General features: G+C 44.3%; 2 protein-coding genes and 1 long non-coding RNA gene across 5 annotated transcripts in view; all 3 read left to right on the forward strand.

The window, feature by feature from the left end:
• Positions 1-7,046: 7,046 nt before the first annotated feature.
• LOC139796374 (uncharacterized) lies at positions 7,047-7,583 on the forward strand. Its single transcript, XR_011725980.1, has 2 exons — positions 7,047-7,186; positions 7,375-7,583. It is a non-coding gene; the product is annotated as an uncharacterized lncRNA (long non-coding RNA).
• Positions 7,584-13,107: 5,524 nt separating this feature from the next.
• Positions 13,108-14,889, forward strand: LOC139796375 (permeability factor 2-like). Of its 2 annotated transcripts, XM_071744285.1 has the most exons (4): positions 13,108-13,280; positions 13,445-13,562; positions 13,671-13,754; positions 14,084-14,889. In XM_071744285.1, the coding sequence occupies exons 1-4, from the start codon at positions 13,226-13,228 to the stop codon at positions 14,100-14,102; spliced, it is 276 nt and encodes a 91-aa protein (XP_071600386.1). In that variant the 5' UTR covers positions 13,108-13,225; the 3' UTR covers positions 14,103-14,889. The 2 variants fall into 2 exon arrangements, with proteins under 2 accessions (XP_071600386.1, XP_071600385.1); XM_071744284.1 differs by lacking the exon at positions 13,108-13,280 and having other exon boundaries at positions 13,296-13,562.
• Positions 14,890-19,752: 4,863 nt separating this feature from the next.
• MTHFD2L (methylenetetrahydrofolate dehydrogenase (NADP+ dependent) 2 like) overlaps positions 19,753-25,033 on the forward strand; it is a 30,966-nt gene continuing 25,685 nt past the window's right edge. Inside the window, exons 1-2 of one of the 2 annotated variants that reach the window (XM_071744203.1) lie at positions 19,753-19,945; positions 24,174-24,358. In XM_071744203.1, the coding sequence (XP_071600304.1) occupies positions 19,809-19,945; positions 24,174-24,358 (322 nt within the window). In that variant the 5' untranslated portion in view covers positions 19,753-19,808. The remainder of the gene's footprint in view (positions 19,946-24,173; positions 24,359-25,033) is intronic. The other variant, XM_071744205.1, reaches the window with a different exon arrangement.

A 25,033-nucleotide genomic window follows, 5' to 3' on the forward strand; every position in this document is an offset into this window, starting at 1 on the left:
CCACATCTGGTGACCTTTTTATTAAGAAAGGATATGATGGAGAAGGGAACCTTCACTCATATCCAGGGAAATGGATATACATTTCATCTTTTTCTCTGACACCAAGTCAGAGCAGTGAGTGTACTTATGGCCCTTGGATTCCTATCTGTTCTTTCCTGACTTTTTTGTTTTGCTATGGAAATTAAATCAAGACACGAATATGCTGAGAAGACCTTGAACCACCTAGCACCATTCCCAGGATTAATAAAGAAAAATTACAAGCCCCTGGGCTCCTGCTCATCCCTCTGGTCAGACTACCTCAATGGGGCAAACAAGATTGGGAGGCTGCATCTGCTCCACAGAGGATGCAAGCCCAGAGTTTCAAGTGACTGACTTGAGGATGCCCCCTGTAATAGAGCTGAGGGGTGCTTGGCCATTGGGTTTGTGCTCCAGCCTCTGCCACCTAAGTAACTGCATTATTTATTTCTTCTCATTTCTACTAGAATCATAGAACCATAGAATTGCTCAGACTGGAAAAGACCTTCATTGAGCCCAACCTCATCCTAACCCTATTAGCCTATAGGCAATGACCCACCACTAAACCATGTTCCCAAGCACCACATCCAGGTGACTTTTTAAACACATTCAGGGATGGAGCCTCAAGCACCTCCCTGGGGAGCCAGTTTCAGTGCTTAACAACCCTTTCTGTAAAGAAGTTTCTCCTGATATCCAACCTAACTCTCCCCTGACGCAACTTGGGGCCATACTATGTAATTATCATAGGGTGCTTGGCAAATTAAGGAACTGGGTGGTGCCAGGGAGAATTTCCCTCCAGGAAATAATGGATGACTTAAGAGAAACTAAAGCATCAGCCAGGTTTTTCACCAAAGTCAGCAGGAGACTGGATCAAGTAAGGAATGTGGGGAAGAGCTGTAAACCTACCTGCACACACTTGATTTTTTGGCAGGCTAAATGCCATAGAATAATTTCCTTGTTGAAAAATTCTCGTAATACTGTTCCTGTTTGAAATGTTAAGGAGGGGTATGCAAATGTCCTCTGACACTAAAATGACTATAAAAAGAAACAGAATGAGAAGCAAATGGATAATGGTGGATCAATAAGGTCTAGAGGAGTTCTCGGTGAGAAGTCCTGAGTCCTGTTTGTTTCAAATTCTGTGTCCCATGAATACAAGGCAGGGCTGCCCAGATGGAAGGTGTGCTGAGGGAACAGTGCTCCACCAGCAAAGTGAGGAACCAAGCAAACTGCAGAGCTTTACTAGAAAGCAATGGTTTTGTCAAATGCAAGCATATATTCAAACACTAAGAAAACTGTTCAAATTAAAGTACTCAGATCTCACCACAAATCAGTATTTGGAGATAGGTGAGATGATTCTTTTCAGTCAGTGTCCTGATCAATTTAATTTTATGGTAATTTTGACTAGTTAGAAGAAAACAAGGGGTAGAAATACTGACTTTCAAGCAAACCAAAAGCTGTTTTTTCGGTTTGCTAAAGAATTCCTCTAGCTCACTTACTCTTTTGCCCTCTTGCTATCCATTTTGAGAAAGAAAAAATGGTGTGCTCACATTTGTTGGCATAATTTTTAGCACAGACTCCTCACAAATTTCTGTATCCTGTTTGTAATGTGGCTGTTCAAAGTCAAGAAATCTGAAAATTAAAAAACAAAAGGAGAGAGAGAAAAAAGAGAAATACAAGATAATAAGGAAGATAACAATCGACAGTAGCCTCAGTGGTGATCACATTTATCAAAAATGTTATTGTTGTTTTTCCTCCAAACATCTTCTTCTGTAACACTTCCCTTTAACAAGCTGCAAAGAACACCCCTTCCTCTTGCTCTTTTTCATACTATTTTGGGTAACTCATTAAAAATTAAATGAATTTATCAGTATTATTGTTTCCTTCCTTTCACCATAATAGCAGTCTTTTTTTGTTGCCAGGAACAATGTAAATGATCTTACTAGAAAATGCAAATATGCTGGAGAACAAACCTGCACATAGCACTCAGAGTGCTTTAAGAGAGCAGTCCCTGAGATGGCAGCTTTATTATCTTCTAGGATGTAAGCAAAGTATGACTGCTTTAGTTTTCCTTCACTGAAACATAACCAATGATAGTAACATAAAGGATGAAAGTGTGGGCCTCATAACAGAAGACTTCCAAGATTTTGTGATCATTCCAACCCCTGTTCCCATTTTCACGTGGTCGTCAGTCTCGTGTCACTGCTTTCTCAACTGACATCATCACTTCAACCAAAAGACCACAACTATCCACAGCACCCCCTCAAATATTACTCAGCTCCACTCAACCTGTGAACTTAGTTGACTGAACTTGGCTTAACCTAGGTTTGGGTTTTTTCTATAGTTGTTTTGGGGTTTTGGGCTGGACTTCTTTACTGGGTGGATAGTTCATTTTTTTGAAGATGTAACAATTTTTATGTATTTGTTTGAAAAAGCTTTTTTCCCAGTTAAAGGAAATCTTTGCTATCAGGCTTAAAGTATAACAATGGAAGAACATCCTTATCAGAGTTCCTTTGAGGATCCCCTTGGGAAGCAAAAACTTCATCTTAGCCAACAATGTCCTGCAATGAAATGTGCATTTTACTGCTCAAGAGCTGCTCTGCTCGAACTGAAAACACCGGTTTAAGTTTTCAAACTGAAATACTTATTTTTTATTGGTCTTTTGATCATGCTCCCAGGAGATCCTGACATAATTCTACCCACCACAGCAAAACATTACTACCCAGAAAGTATCAGCACAATGGCAGCATGTCCTGTGCTTAGATACCACCACTGGAACAACCAGTGACTGCCTCAGGGTGTGCTGTACCTTGCCTGTAAAGGCTCTGGCAGAGTGTTCAGTGCTGCTGCCAGACACATGAGCAGCAGCAGCCAGCTGCATACCCTGAATAACTGGACCTGAATTAATAAGCAAATCACAGAATCAAGATCAGCCCCAGCAATCAGAAAAGCTGCTTGCTTCTGGCAGACAAGCAGGACCTTAGAGCCCACGGCAAAAGATTCACCCCACCTGCTGAATGAAGAGTTGCTGATGATGGTTGCAGGGATCCAAGGGCAAAAAACTGCAGAAGTTGCTAAGATGCAGGGGATTTTCAGCTGGTAAGGTCAAGAGGAGCTCTTTGTGACTTTCAGGAGTTGTGATGACCTCAACAGCTTATAAACTGAACAGCTCTGGGGGAGTGGAAGGAGTCCCCCTGCTGTAATCTTTACTCAGGGTCATGGCTGCTATTAAAAATTCTGAGGTTTCTTCCCCCTCAGAGGGTTAAGAAAAAATGGCTTGACCAGTTTGGAACAATTTGCTCCCAAACTCAAACTGAAGGCCCTCCTGCCCTTTGGATGTTAGGTACCAAATACCAGAACCAGCCAATCCACCAGCAGTGGATTGAAGCACTTTTTGAGCTTGCTGTGTCCAGGAGGCACACACAGTAAGGTCGGTGTGGCAGTCACTACAATCCCATCAGCTATCTCAGAAAAGGTAATTTGGCACTTGAGGTTGAATAATGGAGAAAATATTAGCAAACAAACCAAGCCTTTGTGCTTGCTAAGGTAATGCTTGAGTAATATAAACATTCTTCTGCAGCTATGACCAGTGTGTTTGTTCATGCTCCTACTGCCACCAGTGAGCACAGGGGAATGGGAAGCTCTAACCCTGCTGAGGAGAGAAAAGCAGCCCTAAGGACTGCAGAATGTTAATGTTAGGTGAAGATCCAAGAGGACAGACAAGCAAATGCTGACCATCATTTGCTGTAGATCGTAATTTTCAATTCAAATGTTAACAACTCAAGAGGTATTAAATAAATGAGCACACATGATGTAGTGCCACAGTGTAGCTGACAAAACTGAGTTGAGATCCTTTGTGACACAAATTGAACAATGAGACTTCTGTAGTCCTCACTAATCCAGGTATTATTTATATGGGAATATGGACTGGAAACTATTCAGAACTAGAGAAACACAAAAGAAAACTCAATTAAATAAACCATCTCGTAGATATAAAACATATTTTGCACAAAACAGTAGCATGATGTTGAAATTTGGCTACACCCTCCAGCAAATTTTTCCAAGATTGAAGACCCACAGTATTGGCTCTCTGAGAACACAGATCATTATGTTTGTGCCTCATGACAGAGCTGGATCCACCAGAGGAGTCAAAGGTGCTAGGGAAGAGCTCCCCATCCCCGCTAGGGAATACTCTGAAACATAGTCCTGGTGTACAAACCCAGGTGACAATAATAGAGGGGGGATATCAGCAGTATGTATGCCCTGACTTAGACACTAGTACAGAGCAGTGACTAAACACATTTTTCTAGTGCTTACTAATCAGAACATAATTAATTGCAAATCAAAGTGCTGAAGACTTGTTAAGAAACACTCTTCTTCCTTCAGAGCCTGCCCCTGCTACATGATTTCTAGGCAATGTTAAGAAGTTGAAGTAAGATTTGTATCTGGGACATAGCCTACCAATTCATTTTTGAGCTGCTAAGAAAAAGTCCTCACTTGCTGTTGCCTTGTGTTTAATTGCCTTTTAGCTTTCCTAGCCTTGCCACCAGTGAACACATCCTCTCACCAGTGAACACAACCTCTCACCAAGTGTGCAACAAAGCAACAGACCGCTTCCTGCATTTAAGAAATTGACAGCTTGATAGCATGAAGAAGGTTGAGTACTGTGGCAAATAAAACTCTGTATGCATTTCCTTAGAGGCTGCATGAGCTGGGACAGATCTTATGCTCTGGTAATCCCGAGGCTCATGCTAAGACACTGAAGGAAGGGAGCTCCATCTCCCTTGGTGAGAAATGAGCTCCATCTCCCTTGGTGGCTCCATCTCCCAAGGTGAGCCACCTTGAAGAAATGGTGGCTCCATCTCTGTGATCTAAAGAGGTGGCACTGGCTGCCAGTTGGCCTGGCCAGTTGGCAAGGTGGACAGAGCACAGCTGATGCTGCAGATGTGGTCTGATGTGGAGGTGATCCGGAAGTCTGCAGGCACAAAGCCTTGTTCATACAGATGGTCTTGGCTTTGGAAGTCCTCCCAGAGACACTGTTTCCCTTGCACCAGGCCTGTTTGTATGAGCTCTGTCTCACAGGATCAAGCTTGGCAATGCCTGCTGCATCTCAGCACGTTCCTGACCTCTCTGGCACATGCCTCTGCTGGAGACGTGACCGCCGAGTTCCACATGTTGCTGCTCTACATCCAAACCAACCTCACACTTCAGACCCCAGGAGATTTCTCCTGGAATTTTCTCAGCAGTAACCACTATGGAATGAGTCTGTCAGTTCAGATATTGTGAACAGTCATCCAAGCATAAAACCCAGCACTGCCACGTAAACTGTCCTTACTCATGTGTGCTGTCCAAGAACAACATGTAATCTGACCCTGTGTGAGTGACACTTCCTCAACAGATCTTTACTCAGAGCTGGATCTGCTAACGACAGTTTCAGTGACCAGCACTGGATTAGCTGTGTATCATCCTAACTGTTTATTGCCTCAGCCTGCTGGAACTGGGCAAATCCTTCTTCCTGGTAATATGGCATAAACCTGTTTTGTTGTTCAGCTCGTGAGGGCTGTGTTTAGAAGAAAACTAGTTATGGACACACAGAGGTCTGTGAGGCTGGAACTGAGCACCTGATTCCCATAGATTAAGGTCACTGCAGTGTGTGTGCTCCTATCAACATAGCAATGCACACCTCCAAATAAAATCTGCATTCATTAGTGTTGCCTTGAAAAGAACCTGGCATTTCCTTGGGGCAGCCATATGGGGAGCTCACCCTGCAAGGCTCATGGTGCTATAGCCTGGAGGGGATGGTGGCTCCATCTCTGTGATCTAAAGAGGTGGCACTGGCTGCCAGTTGGCCTGGCCAGTTGGCAAGGTGGACAGAGCACAGCTGATGCTGCAGATGTGGTCTGATGCAATCTCTCCCTCCATCCAACATGGGCTCCCCAGAAACTTGTACTAACTTGGTTCATCCATCTTGCCATCCCTTTGTGAGAGCTTTCTGAAGCTGGCCAAATGATACAAACTTTACTGGAGGGGTGAAACTGGGAAGAGAAGGAATGACAGAGCAGGACAGAGATGTTTCGATCATCTGATTTTCTTTTAAGACCAAGCTACAAGCCAACTGCTACCAAGGACATCATTAGCAAACTGCAACTGGAAAGGGGTGCAAATTAGTCATTAGATATTTCCTGGTTTCATGGGGCCATCACCATTTGCTTGTGACATATAATCTTCCTGATCTCTCAAGAGACTAGACCAGCAACCTTATGAACTATTTGACCTGCAGAGGACAAAGCTCAGCAATGATTCTCTGTGTCTCACTAGGTTACCACCTAATTAAGATCTCACTAGGACTGATTCACTTTCTACATCTTGCCTGTTTGGAGCCCTGACTTGCTTTTGTTTTTAGGCAGTAAATCTTCTAATGAGATTACTGTAAAGTAATCCTTGTAATTTCAAGCCACCTTATTTTCTTTCCATCTTGGCATCCCTGCCTGTATAGTTTTTCCTACAGGGAATTCCTGTTCTGTCCTGCTAATGTCATTAAACAACAATGATTATTTGGTTTGCCTTGGGAAAAGAAGGTAAATATAATTTACATACTTCAGCTGCAAGAAGCTACCTCTAACTGCTGACATTCTTCTAATAAAGAAACAGTGTAAATTTCTCCTGAAAATCCAGTCAAGTCAGTTCAAAACAGTCACTATAACATGCTTGCTTAAAGTGATTCAAATAATGACTCATGAGCAGATTTCTTCTTCACACACCAGGAATGTTTCCCTGAAATCTGACCGTTTTTTTCTGATTTTGCGTTAGTGCTTAAAGCTTCGGATTTATATTCCACAGCAAAGAAATATTTATTAAGTAAATAAAGATTAGGAAGTTTCAGGGGGAGATTTAAGAACACACTTGCAAATCTTAAATTCCTGAATAGCCATAAATATGACATAAACCAAAGCAACACATGACACAAGGCATTGGAGTTGTGGGGACAAGACAGGTAGCAGCCTGATGCAGGAACACTTTTATTTGCTGAACTCCACTCGTGTTCCCAAGTGCCCGTGAAAGAGAGAGAAAAAGGATCAGCTGCAGAAAAGAGGATCTGCAAAATAGCATGTCACACCACAACTAATTACAAAAGAAAATACTTTGACCATAAGTGAACTAAAATTATGTGTAAGTAAAGCTCAGGAAAAGGCCATCTGATGTCCTTTAAGAGCTCCTACATTCCCCTAGAGACTTGTGCCAGTTTCTAGTTCCTTTTGGAATGAGGACAAGTTTCCTACAGGCAAAAAGCTTACACCTTTTCTGAGCAAGGTTAGAAGAAAACGTTTTACCCTTCCACCCTCTCTCTGTGCTTGCAATGAGATAGTGCTGCCACTTGGAGAGGCTGAGAAGAATCCCTGGCCTTTCGGCAGAGGCCTTGAGGGCCAGGGGAACAGGGGGAAGCTGAGCTGGTTTAGGCTGAATGCAGGCAACAAATTGCAGTCTAGATGGGATGGAGTCAGATAACCTAACTTCATCACTGCTAACAGCTTGACACTTGTTTAAATATGAAGCTGTGTGATTGTCTCAGATTTCTCAAGCCTAAGAGGCTCTTTTTCTGTCTACTGACCTGCTTCTGTCACCTCACCTACAGCAAAGTACTAACACTATTTTCATGATGTTTTTCTCTAACACATTCACCATGAAAACACAGCAGGAGGCAGGAGGCTGTGGGTAGAGCAAGGGTGATACTACCTATTTCAGCCATAATTAGCCTGCTGCTAATTTGTTCTAATCTGTTCCTCAGCCAAACTCTCCTAAGTAAATACTGGGAATGCCAAGGTTTGTGATGGTTTCATAAAGCCCCTGTGAGAAACAGGACCAGGCTGGATGTTCTCCTTAACAAAACAGAAACTGATGGGAACGTGGAACTGAAAATGTCTGCAGAACTTGCTTTGCATGTTGCCTGATTGTTCCAGTACCAAATCCATCCTGCAGGTGTGCAATCAGAATCCTGCAGTGTCTGCACCTCCTGACATTGCCTTTACCAGGTCATACAGAGTGTTGTGACTCAGCTCTGGAAGACTTTTTTGGGGAACAATCGTCCTGTTGATCCACACCTACCCAGTGCCTAGGAGGAAGGCTCCTGTCCCTGTCTGGGATACGTGTGGGCTGCCTTAACACAAATCTGTCCGCAAGGCCACTGCTACAAGCAAATTATGCTGCTGCAACAAGGAAAAAAGGCACTCTCCTCCCTTCTTCATACTTACAGCTGTCAAAAAAGTTGGAGATCAGTAGGTTCACAACAGAGAAGCAGAGTGGGCAGATTTCCAGGCCTGTTTGGAGGAGCAGGGGATGTGGCTGCTCCAGAACTCCTTCTGTGACCCTTGGAACCCTCTGGCTACAGGGGCACTTCTAGGTGGCCAGAGGAGATTGAGGGACAAACTGAGGGAGGGCACAAGCTTGATGGGGATTCTCAGCTCTCTCTGAGAGTGCCAGCAGGACTTCAGCATTTTTGTCCTCATCTGAGTATCTCCCCACCTCCACCCACTGTCCCTCTCCTCAGTACACATACTTAAGTAGGTCTGGAATGGCTGGACATTTTCACACTACTCCTGCTACATGTCTGTAGCTGCCACAGATAACAAGCAGACTCTGTCTGCACAGATATTTTTCAAATATGATTTCTTTATTAGTATGACTGCCTGGGAGGGGAACGTCACTGAAATCCAGTTCCACATCTGTTTGGCATCTTCTATCAGGGCTGTATTAGTAAATAAATTCTCTTATGTGAGGAAGCTGCCTTGATTGTTCTGTGTTCCTCTGTTACCCTGGCAACTTTTGAGTGTTGGCCATTGTCAGAGTATTAGGAACAAAGATAGTGAATTTCTAGATGTTTTCTAAAGTCTATGGGTAGCAGTAGAAATCACACCAAGGAAAAGACTTGCAGCATAAGCACAGAACACACTTTCATAATGTGCTAGAGGACCTAAGGGAGAAGGAGAAAGAGGAGCTATGAGTGCCTTAATGAGGGGAAGTTGCTTGGTTGGATCGTGTACCTAGTTAGGTATCAGACAATCCAGTCGCAAATTTCGATTCCACTGAAAAATCAGTTTTGTCAGTTCTACTTTTCACTCAAAGCACCTTAATCATCCTTTGCAACCATCCTCACCTAGTGGGAGCAATGGTCAGGTCTACCATGTCCGTGTCCAGGAGAGGTTCAGTTGCTGGACCTTCCTTCAGTATCCTAAACATACCATCAGTGCAGAGCAGCAGGATGAGCTTAGGCAGAACATGCTGTTGTCCCTGTGGCATCAGAGAGACCTCTTCCCACACTAACCTCATCACAGATCAACTCTTTTAAAGTCACTCCTTCTCCTTGGGCTTCTCTGCATCACAGGCTCTGGTATCAGAAAACTGTGTGATCTGCATCTCTTTCTTATCCCTCCCCCCAGGAGACACTGGTGCAGGAGAGCATCCCTGTGGCCTTCCAGTGGCTCAGTCAGCCTCTCTTGTCCCTTGCCAGTAACTAATGGCCAAGTGTGACCAGCCCCTTGTGTCAGTTACACAACTGGGGAGGGGAATCTCCCTGCAGAAGTCTGACCAGAAGGTTGGGCTGATCCTGTTTGCAAAATAGAGATAATTGCCCAGGGCATCATCCTTGAAGGAGTTCATTCCTTTGGGATGGTCCTGAGTGATTTTCCTCCTGACTTGGCTGAAGTCTAACTGAAAGTGACAGTGTGGATCCCATATTCCCAATTTCAGTCACCTCCTAGTCACAGCCTTCGTTACAGATAATTGCATTGGCTCCAATACAAAGGAACACTTGCAGATCTTCTCAGCACCAACGCAAACAGCACAAGGTATCCTTGTTCCACAGGGACAGACACACAATAAATGATGCTCATCTGACTTTTTACTACCTTTTTCTTCCAAAACATGGTCCTGATGACAGTGCTTTGAGTGTGCCTTGATATAGCCAGATGTGTAGGGTGAGCCTAGCACAGCTTAAAGGGAAGTTCCTCACAGAGTATTTTTTCAAGTCTTCCTCTTGCTCTCCTGGTGTGGTGGGTATTTTGCACAAGACTTTCCCAAAACTGCAGCCTGGGCTAAAGGCCAGCCTGGCTGTTGAGTTTGATGTGTCAGAGAATGCAGGCATTCCAGCCCATCAATACATGCTCTTGTGAATGTCAAACAAATTGGTTAATTACATCACAGGAAAATGACTGAGTAAATAAGCTTCTGCCTAAGCTCTGCAGATGTTACACATCTTGTCAATAAGCCACACTTGCTGACTGAAGACTATTTCCTTTTTGGCATGGTGAGGCAATCTCAGTGCTTCTTCACCTCCTGCAGTTTCTGCTTCCCTCACACATCATTATTCCATTATTATAAGCTCCTCAATACTCAGAGCTCCCTTTAAGAGCAAGGTACCTTAACAGCCTATCTGCTGAATTAATGCTGAATGGTGTTATAATTCACACCAAACCCAGTCAGTGGCAAATGAATGGATAGGAATTTATCCTAGTTGAAGAAAAATAAACTAGACTGCTTTGAAAAGCTGCATTAGCACTAGGAGGCAGCTCTTGGCCCAGAGGAACATAGGCACATTGTCCAGTCCATTTTATGAGCCCTGAACAGTTCAAGTTCCAAGTCCCAAAAAAACCCATCCTAATAAAAAGATGGAAACTTTTCCAGTTCACAAGATGCAAAGCTTTACTTCAGGGTAGCTTGTTGGTTCTTAAGGCCCTCTTGGCTATTCGTTATGAAATCTCCCACTAGAGACAAGACAGACTGGGAAGTGGCTTTCCAGCTGTCTGAGAAGGCAGAGACAATGAAGTAATTTATGAGGCTATTGCTGGAGTTGATAGTTTGAAACCCAGGGGACACTGAGGGCCCATTGAGGAGTTTCTCACTGTATGGAGACTCTGTCACTGCTGCTTTACCACTTCCATGTTTAGGTGCCAAACTAATGTAAGCACTGATATTATTATATGTGTCATTTAGCTCAGCCTTTTACTGGACACAGATTTCTGCTGAGAGTTTGGGTCATACTGAAGTAGTTACTCTAATGAAATACTCCCTGTTAATGCAGATTTCTCTGTGACACAGGGCACTGGCCACTCTCTAACAGAAATCCTTTCCCTCCAGGACACAGGCTCTTAATGTGACATCTGTAGCAATTTTCTAAGAGCTCAGCCACTGCTGCCCTCCCTGATTTGGTAAAAAAAGGAATAAAATGCAGGTCGGCACCAGCTGTCGTTCTATACCTGATGTACTTTGAATGAAACTGAAGTCAGTGGTAAAAAGTCAGCCTCACCTAAGCTGCCATTGACTTCAGTGTGATGAGGACTTCACCCTGAAATCCAAGATGACTGCACTCAGCACCAGGCTGCTGGTGCTTTCCAAACCAGAAACCTGTTTGCACGTAACATTGCCACAAAAAGAAAAGCAAACTGATAGCATAGGAGATTTTTTCACAAATAAATAAAAGCCAGCCCATAATGCCATATCTTATAAACAGTGACAAGCCAGTAAGCATTAGTTTATAGAAGGAGCAGGAAGATGGTGAGAAAAAAGCCAGAAAACAGTTCACAGAGACTATATTCTTTGTATTTTAAAGCTGTACCGTGTCTTTATGAACCCTTTGCACCTGGCACACCTAGCATATCACTTCAGGTTCTATTCTGAATATTTTTGTATTGGAGAAACAGGATTCTCAGAATGAAAATTTCTTTTTATTTTCCTGGCACCTTTGTAAGGAAATTTCACAATAGGCAGGGCTGTAGGTGAGTCCTGGTGTTGTGGAAGAAGGCTACTGTTAGCTAGTTGCTACTTACTGATTGAGCTAGAACCTGCAGTTCTTTCAGAAGACTCATGAGCAAGGCAGAAGGAATTATAGATGGTAGGAATGTGGTGCTTGCTCCCTACCCTTTGGCAGACTGAGCACGAGAGGCAGGCGCTTTGCAGGGAAATACACATGCCCACTGCTCTCAGATCTTCCCCTGGTTACTTCAGTGCTTCCATAAATTACTGCAAGCTGGCAAAAGTGAGAAATAGTCAAGTGCCCCAAGGCTACCAAATCTGATGGACCTGGAGCCACAGAGACTGCAACGCCCCCGCCAGTGAGTTCACACCCAGCTCCGGGGGGAAGAAAGTCAGCTCATTAGTGGCCAGGGAGTCACATTGGTAAACCTGCAGGGAAACACCCGACAGACTGATTGGGAATACAAAGTTACAGCTATTTTCAGCTTCCCTCTTCCTAGGAATATTTTGAAATCAAGCAGAGAGTTGATTTGCGAGCTTGCAGACACTGCAGTAATGAATCAGTTTGCATTGTCACCCCCTGCTCAAGTTCAAAGAAATGGGGTGTCCGTTGCCTAGTACCAAGTTTCATGGAAAAAAAATAGCACAATTATATCTTCGGAAGGATCTTAAGGGAAAAGTTTTAATCAGTCTTCGTGGCCTCAGAAAGCACATCAGCAGTCCAAAGCTAGAGGTTTGAAATAAAACAATGCACGATCTCTAAAGACTAGGAAGAAAGGGTGGGATGGCTGCTGCACCTCTGGAATGCACCTGCTGCTCAGAGGCATCCCTGCACCCTCTGGCAGAAGTTAAGCTTTGACATCTTTCCATCCGGCTGGAGGGGGTCCCTGCCAGACACTCACGGCTTTGTGTAACAACATTCAGGTCTGTTTGCCTTTCAGCTAACAACTAACTCAACGGTGAAGCTGCTGTGTGCTTGGCAGAGAAACCCAGGCACTAAAATTAAATGTAAACTTATCCCTAGATGCAAAAGACCTAGAATTTTATGTTTCAGTTTCAATTAGCATCTTTCAGGCTTATGAACTTCAAATAAACTTGGATCGGGCTAAATTTAGCCTCCAAATTCTGGTGTCTAACCGGCAGTATGGTTCTGTCTGAGTTCCCCCGCTGGCTCCCCGGTAAGAGGGGCAGGCTGAACAGACCTCCTGCCAGCATCAGTGGGGCAGGGAGCCGGCCGGAGGCACGGAACCCGACTCCGCATTCTGCAGGGCGCGGTGTCCTGCCGGCTTGGCCGGTCACAGACAGGGGAGAAGGCGAGCAAAGGATGTGCAGGGAGGAGAGAAGGAATCGTGACGGCGTGTGAATCACGTTTCTCCTGCCTGACAGCTCCCGGCGGCATATAAAACCCCCGGCGGCCACCAGGGCCGTGCAGCAGACTCCCGCAGCCCCTCCGCCGCCAGCACCAGCCATGAGCCCGCACCTCCGCCTCCTCCTGCTCCTCCTGGCCGCCGCTCTCTGCTGGGGTAAGGGGCTGCGGGATGGCCGGGCGGGCTGACACCCAGCCGCCCACGGGCGGGTCTCGGCAGGGAAATGCGTGGGGTGCAGCGAGGGGGCCCGGCTGGTCGGGTGGTGTCGGGACCGGGGGTCCCGAAGCCACGGCTCAGGCCGATCTCCATCCACCTTCCAGGTGCCGGGGAGCTGCGCTGCCGCTGCCTGCAGACCGTCTCCGAGGTGATCCCGCCGCGGCGCCTGGCCCGCCTGGAGCTCGTCCCCGAGGGGCCGCACTGCGCCGTGCCCGAGGTCATGTAAGTGCCCGGTACCGGCCCCTACCCCGACCCCGCTCCGGCTCCGGCTCCGGCTCCGGCTCCGGTCCCGGTCCCGGTCCCGGCCTTAGTCTCTCTCTTGTCCCGCAGAGCAACGACGAAGCGCGGGCAGACGATCTGCCTGAACCCCGCCGCTCCCTGGGTCAAGCTGATGGTCAGCAGGGTGCTCAGCAGGTACCTGGGGTGCTGGGGCCGAGCAGGAGGAACCAGCCACCTCCTGGCGTTGATTTCTATGGGGGAAACTACCTAATTATGCCACTAACTTGCCCAAGACGGGGCTCCGTCATTGGGAAGAGAAAACCCTGTGGCTCAGGTGGAGTATCCACAGCAAATGCCTGACTAAAAGCAACCCTAGCTGCAGGACCAGCCCAGTGTGGCTCATCACCATCAGGGGCCTTTTCCAGATGACACACGTCCTAAGGAATCTTAGTATCTGGGGCATGCAAAAAGACTTAGGAAAGGTTTCTCTACTGGCTTTATAATTTGAATTCTGCCTCTTGCAGCTCACGTAACCAGCTCTGAGGGAAGAAACATTGGCAATAGAAACCACTTGTGTTTGCCAGAAGATACCAGGACACGGATGCTGAAGAAGATAACAGCCCAACTGCCTTGTTTTGTTGGGTTTGTGGACCAGATGTTTTATGTTTAATCCCCCTAAGAGCCTGCCCTCCCCTTTTATTTATTATTGCTATTCATACATATGTATTTATTGACTGACCCGAAGTGACTGAAGCCATTTGTTCAGACAGCACAGGCTTTGCTGGGCACCTCTTGGTGACCTGCTTGCAGTTCTAACAATCTGAATAGCCCAACCTTTGTGCAAGCTCCTTCCCTCCAAGTACTGTTTGCCCACAAGTCCTAATAGATAGTATCAATATCCAAAAAGAAGAAGGATGCATAATGGAGGCAGCTGTGTAAATGTCTGCAAATAGTCTGATACAGAGAGGTTTGAAGAGAGGGAGTTGATGGGAGGGGAATCCTTCCAGTAGGGACAACGAGGTGGCTGTTTGAATTGGGCATTTCAGTGCCCATTTGGGATTACACAGGAATTAAAGCTGGCTGAAGCAAACTCAGTATTGTGCAGCCATGCTCAATCTGCTGCCCTGCTTGCCTACAGGAGCCTTGGGCTCACAATGTTCTGCTAAACCTATTTTCCCCACTGTTACTTCCTAGCATTTACTGTAGATTGCCTAGGATCTTCTTGCACAAGATTCTGCCCAATCACACTACAGAGAGCTTGCTCCCGAGGTCTCTCTCTATTTGATACTTAGGACAGCTGAAGCATTTCCATGAAATTGTGGGCTTTTATGCCAAGATTACTTTGGTTTCTAACAAGATAATGTTGGGGTTGGTTGATTTTTAAATGGGTTTACATTTAATTTTTTGGTATTTATACACAAGATGTAAAGGAACGGTAAATGTTCTGAAGAGGCTTAGATATTTTATGTCTACTTGTATGACACAGTGTCATAATTCACGGACAATAAGTAATTTTCCTTATTCTTCTTTGGAAAATCACATTTATGTAACAAGATGGATCTATCATGAAACTGTAACATAAAAAAATATAGCTCAATAAAAATCTTTTCCTGTTGAAGAAGATATGGAGGTTTTGTTGAGTTCCTTGCTGAGATGGACCTTCATGTCTGTGTCAGTGTGCCTATGATATATTGAACCCAAGAAACCCCTGCAATCTGCACAAACGTGTTCTGGTTTAACTTAACGTGGGGTTGTGCTTAAAGTTAAAAATGTTTTGCTGGGTGGGAAGGAGCAACAGTGTCTGCTGTGATAAGCAAACATGACAGTTTGCAACAGTAAATTTGTTTCCTGAAAAAGAAATTGTTCCAGTCCCAGCTGTAACAATGAGCCTTGACACCTTTTAAAGCAAAAAATCCTCATTTCTGGATTCTTTTTTTTTTTTTTTTTTTTTTTTTAGTGCACATTTCTGGTGCAAACAACCTCTTCAGTCACCAGGAACACAGTACTTAGTTAGTGACAGAAATACCAACTGCTGTTTGCTCATGAAATCCAGGAAAACCTTATCTGAAGGGATAACCACATCCTAGCCTTGACGACCTGCCTAGAAATCATACAGTGTTCTGCTGTGACAGCTGGAAAGAGCTGGCTCCCCCTCATCACAAGGACTAGCTTTTCTTTGAGTCAAATCGTTGGAAAACAAATTCACATGAACACGGATGGTCCTTGTTTCTTATTTCTTCCTCTTTACCTAGCAAGTAACTGGATGACACTTTTTTCAATTGGGGACATATTGAAAAATCTCTTTACAACTGCCTAAAGCCCTTGCCTGACATTCAAGTGAGCTGGAGCAGCTGCCATTCAGATAGATTTCCTTCAAGCTTTTAAAACATATATAATACAGTAGCATTTTAAAAAGCTTCATTTTAATAGTATAAGGAAGGGGAAAAGCCTTTTTTTCTGTATCAGCAAACATAAACTTTTATCTGTATTCAGACTGGTAAAGACTGTGAGGTCATTTAGGAACACAGCTATGTAACTCAACTTGTCCCATGAAAGCAGGCTGATAAAAAGCATTCTTTCCCCCAAGACAGCCTATTTCATACTGAGAGCTGCCCAGTGCACAACAAAGACTGGGGCTAAAAGACTGACAACAACCAGTCTCAGCCCAGAGCTGAAAGATGTCATTTACCTTCTGGAACAGATGCTTATTTTGTGTTATTTTTTGAAACCTTCAGATCAGTGAAGGCTGCTACAGTTTGTCCCTCCTGCTCTGTGTAATGCATCCTTCTTTAGATGCAGTTAGTCTACTAAACAGTCATGGAATACATTCTTGTGCAATTCTGGATTTTTGACTTCCACACAATGTCCAGCGTGGAAATATGTTGCCCAACAAGAAATGCTGGTAAAACCAAACACATCAAAGCCACATCATATTTCTGAAGTACTCAAAAAACTTAGGATTTTTGTCATCATCATCATCTTCTTGAAAAAGTGCCACGAAGCATCTTGCTCCATGGGTATGAGTTCACTATCCTCTGCCCCACAGAATGAGTGCACTCAGAAACTCACTTGATAGATAGCAACAATTAGCATAGGGTTTGGATCTGTTGGGTTTTTTTGCCAGTACTGTTTAAGTGAAGTAGCTGAACTTGTTGTCAGTGAAGGTGCTGTATTTGAAGAGGTTTCCACAGACTAAATAAAAAGCAGGTTCTAACACCCCGGGCAGAAATGGCTTTGCACAAAAAAGAGATGGCATACGGGTGTTCTGTGTGAAGCACTGGATATTACAGATAATGCTCTCCTTCATCATAAGGATGAATTTCTCCTTATCATTCCAGACTTGTGTGTGTGTCAGCATAAATCTGACTTTTCCCTTTTCTCTGCTAGCAGCAGCTTCCTGCTTTTTGATACCCACACTAAAGATCTAATCTCAGTTAAGGTGCTGTACTTGATGCTTCTCCTCAGTGGATTTTTTGTATCACCCATATCTAATTTTAGGATGTCATGCACATATACTTCTTTAAATTTTATTGTATCAGTGACCTTTCAATACAGTGCTTATTTCCTGTCAGTTTCCAGATGAACACTGTTTCTGTAATATCCAGACAATAAACAGAACACACCTCATAGCCACTTTTATTTCAACAAACATGCTAGTCCTCTCTTCCTCACTTGATATTACCTTTAAATTCTATCTATAATTAAATGTAAATAAGAGTTGCATAGCATCCAGTTTGCACAGAAAGAAAAATATAATTATATATGAATGAAGTTTTTAAAACCTACAGGGAAACCAAACATATTCAGGTCCAGAGAAAGGCACTGAACATGGGCATGCTTTTAGAAGACCTATTTATTCTTTGTCAAGCCATGTTCCTGTAACATACCAGCTTTTTTGAACTTGCACTTCCAATTTAATTTTGACCAGCATCTTCTGCTTGCCATGGACACTGCACTCCTCGTCACAAGCGTATTAAAATAGATTTTTTATCGTAATCATGTAAAATGGACCCTTTTTCTTTCTACCCTGACAGTTAACTTTTGGAGACATTTCTTCGTAAGATTTCTCCCATGCCCTCCTCTCTCCAAAGGCCAAGATCAACTACACATTTTCATAGACTCATTTAAGCATTTTTCCTGTAATTCTCCTGCTGATCCTTGGCAGCTGCCAGCACACAGGTTACTGATCAGCACATAAATGTGTCTTCCAAAAAGAAGAGTGCCCAGAGCTACCTAACACAAACCTGTCTCTGTCCTTTCCCAGTCCCACCCTGCCACAGTATTTGTAGCTTCTCCCCAGGTGATTTTCAGCCCTTCACAGCCCTGCTCATAAGATTTGATCAGCTGCTCACCTCAACCACTAATGCCAGCGTTCCACCCTTGGCTCAGAAAAAAGCACCTCTTCAGATCCCAGAAGCAAAACTTCTGTCCTTGCCTGAAATTAAAAACACAGAGCAAAAAGTCAGAGATGGAAATTTAGAGAATTTCATTCTCCATTGGACAGAAACTTTGTGCTCTATAAAACCTAAAACCAGATATGAAGAGTATGTACAAAGTATGTTACTGCTGCTATGTCTCTAAGTCCTCACAAAAAGAGGATGGTGAAATTACGTGATATATAAGGGAATACCAGCTATAAAATGTAGATGACAGATATTTCAGAGTCTTCATAATTTGGGAAGATTTGGGACAATACACAATTTGGGATGATTTTCACTAAAGAAAGTGACACAATCTTAGACAGTGTCATATAGATAACATTAGCAATTCACATTTTTCATTTTTAATGTCAAAACTACATTGAAAATTGTCACCTAACTTTATATAATTTCCAGGGGTTTTTGACTGTGTGAGTGAACTGGAGAGATGTTACTTTCTGGGACTGTCTACATGTGAGTGTTTTACCAAAAATTTTATTAATTTAGTGGTCCTTCAAAACCAAAGACAGCTGAAGAACAGCATGGCAAAAGACAAGAAAGAAGATAACTAGTATGGGTTTGTTGGGAACTTGAATGTGGATTTACTCTTACAGACTGCCTTTGGCTTCAGTAGCAATGCTAATTGTGTCTGCATGCCAAAGTAAAAGCCATACGAAATGCTGGGGTTATGTTTTGTTGATGCATCTTATCAGAAAAATAATTTTCATTTGTGGGGTTTTTTGTTTGTTTGTTTGATTGTTTTTGTTTGTTTGTTTGTTTTAATAGAATAAGCTTTAATGTAAAATCCATGGGAAGGTTGCTTTATCAGTCATAATTTGTAAAATAATTTGTAATTTATGGCTAAGTTCCAGTTTCCGTTTCCCTGTCACCATTATTTGGGAGCAGGGAAACTGAAATTAAGGGAAATTAAGATATTTTAAAAAGTGGAGCTCCCGGAGGCTCTCATTTTACGTTTCAGGGTACTGACTACTTAGCAAGAGGTAGCTCAGGCCATCAGGAAGGCTCTTCACGGCATTTACACAGAGCTCCGGCTTCCCAAGCTGCGCTCTGAGGAAGCTGCGGGCGGGCCGTGCGTGAGGAGAGTCCCGCGGGGACAGAGTGCCTCCCCGCGGCCACGTCCCGCACGGCACCGCAAGCCCGGGGTGGCCCTAAAACGTGACAGAAAAAGCATTGAGAAGTGACCTGCAAGAAAGTTCACCGGGCGCCCCCTGAGAACACCCGAGGGTGCTGCTGAGAATTACGAGGGGCACCAGTGCTTCTCTGTGTAGATCTGAATCGGTGCGGGCTGTACACGTACCGCATTTGGGCGGGAAGGGGAGTCTGTACGGGCTGCAAATGAGGAGTGTTTTTTGCACCACCGTCTGCAGAAGTTCCTGTCACAATGCCCCGAAGCACAGCCTGGAGGGGTGGGGAGGGGGGGATAAGGGCTGTGCCGCTCGCCCTCTCAGCACACAAACCCGCAGGGTTTGCCAGCCCCGGGAAGGGTTTGCCAGCCCCGGGCCACCACCGGGGCGATAGCCTGCCTACAGAGGTGCCTTCACCGGCGGCTCTACCGTCGCTCGTTCAATTTTGCCGGGCGGTGCATTCGCCTCGCCCCTCAAGCCCGTTGATCCTGTCACGGCACCAGGCAGCTCCGCCCGCCCCTCAGTAGCGCAGCGCAGCGCAGCGCAGCGCAGCCCGCCCCGCCCGCCCCGCCCCGCCCCGCCCGGTCCCGCCCGGCCCCGCCCAGCCCGGCCCCGGCCCCGTTACTTGCCGTGGCTCCTCCCCTCGTCGCTTGGTTGCGGCGCCGCTTCCGTCCGTCGGGACCGTCATGGCGGCAGCCGCCTTCTCGTCGTCCTCCTCCGTGCTGCGCCCGGGCTTGGCGCCGCTGAGGCGATGGCGAGCCCTCTCGCTACCGGCTCCACGGGCCGCCTGTAGCACCAGCAGCTCCCCTCGCAGCGCTGCCAGGTACGCCGCACCCCTCGGGGCATCTTCATCCTCGTTCCACTCCTCCCTCCCTCCTCCTCCTCTTGCCGGTGCCGCGGGGAGCGGCTCTGAGGAACGCGGGGCCGCCGCGCGCGCCGCAGCCGTTTAACGGTCGCGCTGTGCGGGGAGCGCGAGCGCCAGGAGCCTGAGGCGAGCGGAGCGGGGAGCGGGGGGGCCGGGGCTCGTTGTTCGCCTCCTGAGTGCCAGTTCTGCACAGAAATTGGGGGTTCGCTGTGTCCGGCAGAGGTACCGGGGGTTGGGAAGGAGGGAGGGCTGCGGCACCGGCGATGTGGATCTGTTGGGGATTTACAGGGTGCCCTAAAATGGGGGAGCCCTTGCGGTGTGGCCTGCCTGCCCGCCTCCTCCCCGAGGGGAATCAGCCAGTTAAACCTTTGTTTAAAGAGCCTGTTACAGAATTACTTATTTTTTACTTATTAATTACAGAATGGCTGTATTAATTGTCTGGCATCGATTATTATTTTCCCTGAGAACTTGTAGGCGAGTATTTCTGCTCTAGACAGGTTGAGCCAAACGATCCTTGAGGTCCCTGCTAGGTCCCTGGCATCCTATGATTCTATTTTGATCTTTGCTAAAGAATAAAAACATCGGTCTGAAGGGACGTGTGATGGTAATAGCCCATCCCATTGCATCTTGCTCTGGTGCGATGCTGTGGTGCTCCTTTATTCTTAGAAAAAACAAATAAGAATGTTAAAAATTAAATAATGCTATAAATAAATAAAACCCGTGTGGTCATGCAGTGTCTCACATAGCACTGCAGCTGGCCAGGGTCTTCCAGCTCTTGCTTGTCAGCCTTTTAACTTATCCTGGGGTTGTCTTAAACACGGATCTGAAAGTTTGCTCAGTTCAGCAGGTCCTGAGTGGGTTAGACTGCAGGTGTTGTCTTTGCTTTGTGGATTGATCCAGAGAAAACAAATAAGAGTTGAATGCCAGAGGTCACAAGTGTTTTCAAGGTGACTTTTGTTGCACTCAAGCAAGTTGCTCAGGTTGTTAGAATTGGAAAGTGAACTGACTTTAAGTGCACTTTGTGCAGCAGGTGTGTCTGTGTGTGCTGCTGCTTCATCTTTCCCTGATGAGCTCTCATCACGTTATGTGTTGCAGCTGGAGAAATGCTCAAAGCTTTAATGGTAGCTGAGTAAACCCAGATGTGGTAGCAATAAATGATAATTACATAGTAGAAAGTATGGTCTTGATGAAATATACTTCTTAAAAATACCTTGGCTATTTTACATTAAAAAATGACGTTAGTGCAATTGTGTTCTTTCTTTTGGGAAGGTAATTCTGGAATTGTGAAGGGCAGAGGATAATCTTGGAAGGAGGAGAAACAGGCATTTCTCCATTGGGGTTGGTAAATGATAGTGCATTGCCACCTGATTTCTCTCCTTTTGCATCTAAACCCAGGAGTGGATTCTGCTGCTTAGCCACTAGCATTTAAACAAGTTTCTTCCAGTAACTTTCTAGGTAATAGCAAGAAAACTGTTTTGGATGCATTTAAAAAGTGTAAGTAGCTGTGGGGTTTTTTTGTTTGTTTGTTGGTTTGGGGTTCTTTCCAGATATGATCTTATTTAAGTGAAGAGTTATTTTCAAGGAACAGATGAGCTGTATTATGGTGGAGTGGTGCTCCTAGCAGTTAGTTCATACTTCTAGGATTTTTTTTTCCATCTTAGAGTCAACACTATTAATTTCTTCCATATGCTGCTAGGTAATATTTTAAAATCCTTAATATTCTACCATCTACATGTCTTTAAAGCTTAAGCAGGTTTCTCTGAATAAATGTGGTATCTGAGGGCTTTTAAATGTTTTGCCCATGTCTTGAACTATTAAACATGTCTCACCTTTGAGTATGCTGGTAAACAGACAAATATACATCTTATAGCAAAACAATAATATTGTGTTTTACGTGTATACATTCAGTCGTTTAGTTTCTTGTAGTAGAGAAAGAGTGTAAAGCTGTAGACCATTTCAGTGTAAAGCTGGACCATTTCAGTGTAAAGCTGGACCATTTCAGTGTAAAGCTGTGGACCATTTCAGTGTAAAGCTGGACCATTTCAGTGTAAAGCTGTAGACCATTTCAGTGTAAAGCTGGACCATTTCAGTGTAAAGCTGGACCATTTCAGTGTAAAGCTGTAGACCATTTCAGTGTAAAGCTGGACCATTTCAGTGTAAAGCTGGACCATTTCAGTGTAAAGCTGTGGACCATTTCAGTGTAAAGCTGGACCATTTCAGTGTAAAGCTGTGGACCATTTCAGTGTAAAGCTGGACCATTTCAGTGTAAAGCTGTAGACCATTTCAGTGTAAAGCTGGACCATTTCAGTGTAAAGCTGGACCATTTCAGTGTAAAGCTGTAGACCATTTCAGTGTAAAGCTGGACCATTTCAGTGTAAAGCTGGACCATTTCAGTGTAAAGCTGTGGACCATTTCAGTGTAAAGCTGTGGACCATTTCAGTGTAAAGCTGTGGACCATTTCAGTGTAAAGCTGTGGACCATTTCAGTGTAAAGCTGTGGACCATTTCAGTGTAAAGCTGGACCATTTCAGTGTAAAGCTGTAGACCATTTCAGTGTAAAGCTGTGGACCATTTCAGTGTAAAGCTGTGGACCATTTCAGTGTAAAGCTGGACCATTTCAGTGTAAAGCTGTGGACCATTTCAGTGTAAAGCTGTGGACCATTTCAGTGTAAAGCTGTAGACCATTTCAGAAACCATGGTGGTTTTGCTTTTCCTGTATGTTGTTTTAGGTCTCGTTCACCCCCAGAACATGGCATAGAAACTCCCCCCCCCCCCCCCCCCCCCCCCCCCCCGATTAGACTTGAAGCATTTTGAAAACCCGTCCAATTTTAGTATAAAACCAGAACACTACATTGTTTTTGCAACTGACTGTGATCTTTCATCATGGCAAACTAAGCCAACATAGACTGAGCATCAATAAATGTGTTTGTGTGGAGGCAATCATTAAAGCTTCAAGCATGTGTTTTTGCAGAGTGTTGAAATGTTGTAGTTCTGGATGTTCAGGCAAAGGAAAAGATTACTGCTCTGTGTCCACTTTTATAATTTTTATTACCTTATCAAACATTTTTTAATCTACTAGGCTTTTGGTGGCTTTTTTTTTTAATTCCTATGGAGGCTTTTCTTTGGAACTAAAATCACACTTATGTTACACAGTAAGTAGTACACGTGTCCATGATAGACTGAATTTGTAACCTTGTCTTACGGTTCTAGATGAAATTATAAACCCACTAGAATTAATAATTAAGCATTAGATACTGCTGTCTTCTCAGAAAATGGAGGTAAAATACCATTGCACGCTTTGCTTATTTTAGGTGTCAAGCAAAGTTCATGCAACAGAAGTCCAAGTAGCCAAACATTAGGTGATTATTCTGGTGATTTATTAAAATCCTTGATAGGAAGAACAGTGTGTTTTGTTTCTGTAATGATGACCAGCTGAGTTAAATCATCAAGACTGATTAGGAGAGGAGGGGACTTGTCTACTAGTAACTTTAACTTGGTGTCTGTCTTGGTTGTTCCACTTTTGGGGAGTTGGTGTTATTTTCCTGCATTTTTACAGATAGGTTAGTGTTTACTTTTTTCTCCCATCATCAGATTTGATAATGTGGGGCAGATGTGATAACCTCAGGGGGAGGTTACTGGAAGGACAGGGACTTGAAAGGACTCAAGGGGGGACAGTGTGACAGAAGCTCTTGAACTAGTCACCACTGGCTTAAACGATTCAAGTCCTAAGAAAGATAAGAAATAGTATCACTGAGGCTTGAGCAAAATAATAGTGTGAACAATCCCATGTCAAATGAATTTTTTAAAGGAACTTGGGAAGGGAGTTGTGTAAAAATTCCTGAAAGCCAGGGCACAAGGATGTTGTCATGTTCTGCTGCCAAATGCAGGGGTTCATAGCTATGTTCAGCCTGGCTGGCTCCACGTGTTGGGAAGGTGGGGTGTGGCAGATGAGTTCCTCTTCTGTATGCCCTGGTAACACATTCTTGCTCTTCAAATAAGAGAGTGGGGAAACACTTCTTTCCCTGGGTGGATTGGGACTGTGTTACTGTTTTTCAATTAATATTTGAAATACTAGCAAATTAATTGATCAAAGCATGTGCTAGTATTTAATGTAGTAGATCACACACTTAAGTGTCTTGTTCATGACATTTTAGACCTAAATATTGTCTATCTTTTTGTCTTTATAGTGATGAAGCAACCATTATCTCAGGGACAAAACTTGCTAAACAAGTTTTGAAAGAAGTTCAAAGGGATGTAGAATCATGGATATCCTTTGGTAACAAGAGACCTCATCTCACTGTCATATTAGTAGGAGACAATCCAGCTAGTCATATCTATGTCAGAAACAAGATAAAAGCAGCAGCAGCTGTAGGTATGTGATACACAATATAAATAATGGTTTGTTAAGTACAAGATATTACTAGTTAAAAATAAAAAACAAGATGAGGGGGGAATGCCCTGTAGATCTTTATTCAATTTTGCCGTTTTCTTCCTCATCTTCTCTGATGAACCTAAGAAAGGAAGTTGGAAAGCCATGTGAGGAAAGCAGTTTTAATGGCACATTAATGGTAGCTGCAAGTTCAGTTCTGTGTCTTAAACTGTTGTTAGGAAACAGTTTGCACCCTTACTGTTAGAAACTGGAAACTAATGGAGAATGTTGGGCAAGTTTTTGGCATTTAAATGTCTTAACTGGCTTTGAGAGGCCCAGTGACTAAAGATAATCAGAGCAATTATGGCAGTTTTTAGTTGTTTCTGAAGACGCTTGGATTATCTTTGAATGTGTCATATTTGCTTAAGAGCTTGCTATCTGTAGCTGTTAGATTCCTTTTATGTGTGGATTTTCAGCCTACCTCCAACTGGAGGAGAAAGCCCTACTATTATCCTGGAATTGATGAAAACAGTGATGAAGTAACCAGTGTCATGGGATATATTCAGAAGAGCCTTTTTCATCATAATGTCGTTGATCTCTTAATACTATGTGCATCTGCTGTGCCTGATGGAATATCTGTCACAGCTACTGACAGCTCTGAATGTGAAGGGCAAAATT

This window comes from Heliangelus exortis, chromosome 4 (genome assembly GCF_036169615.1).
Source record: "Heliangelus exortis chromosome 4, bHelExo1.hap1, whole genome shotgun sequence".
NCBI classification, from domain to species: Eukaryota; Metazoa; Chordata; class Aves; order Apodiformes; family Trochilidae; genus Heliangelus; species Heliangelus exortis.

Bases quoted from the DNA above. Each gene is read 5' to 3' on its own strand.
- LOC139796375 (XM_071744284.1), top strand. From the start codon at position 13,348: ATGCGTGGGGTGCAGCGAGGGGGCCCGGCTGGTCGGGTGGTGTCGGGA. The intron at 13,563-13,670 runs GTAAGTGCCCGG...CTTGTCCCGCAG, and splicing joins TGCGCCGTGCCCGAGGTCAT to AGCAACGACGAAGCGCGGGC.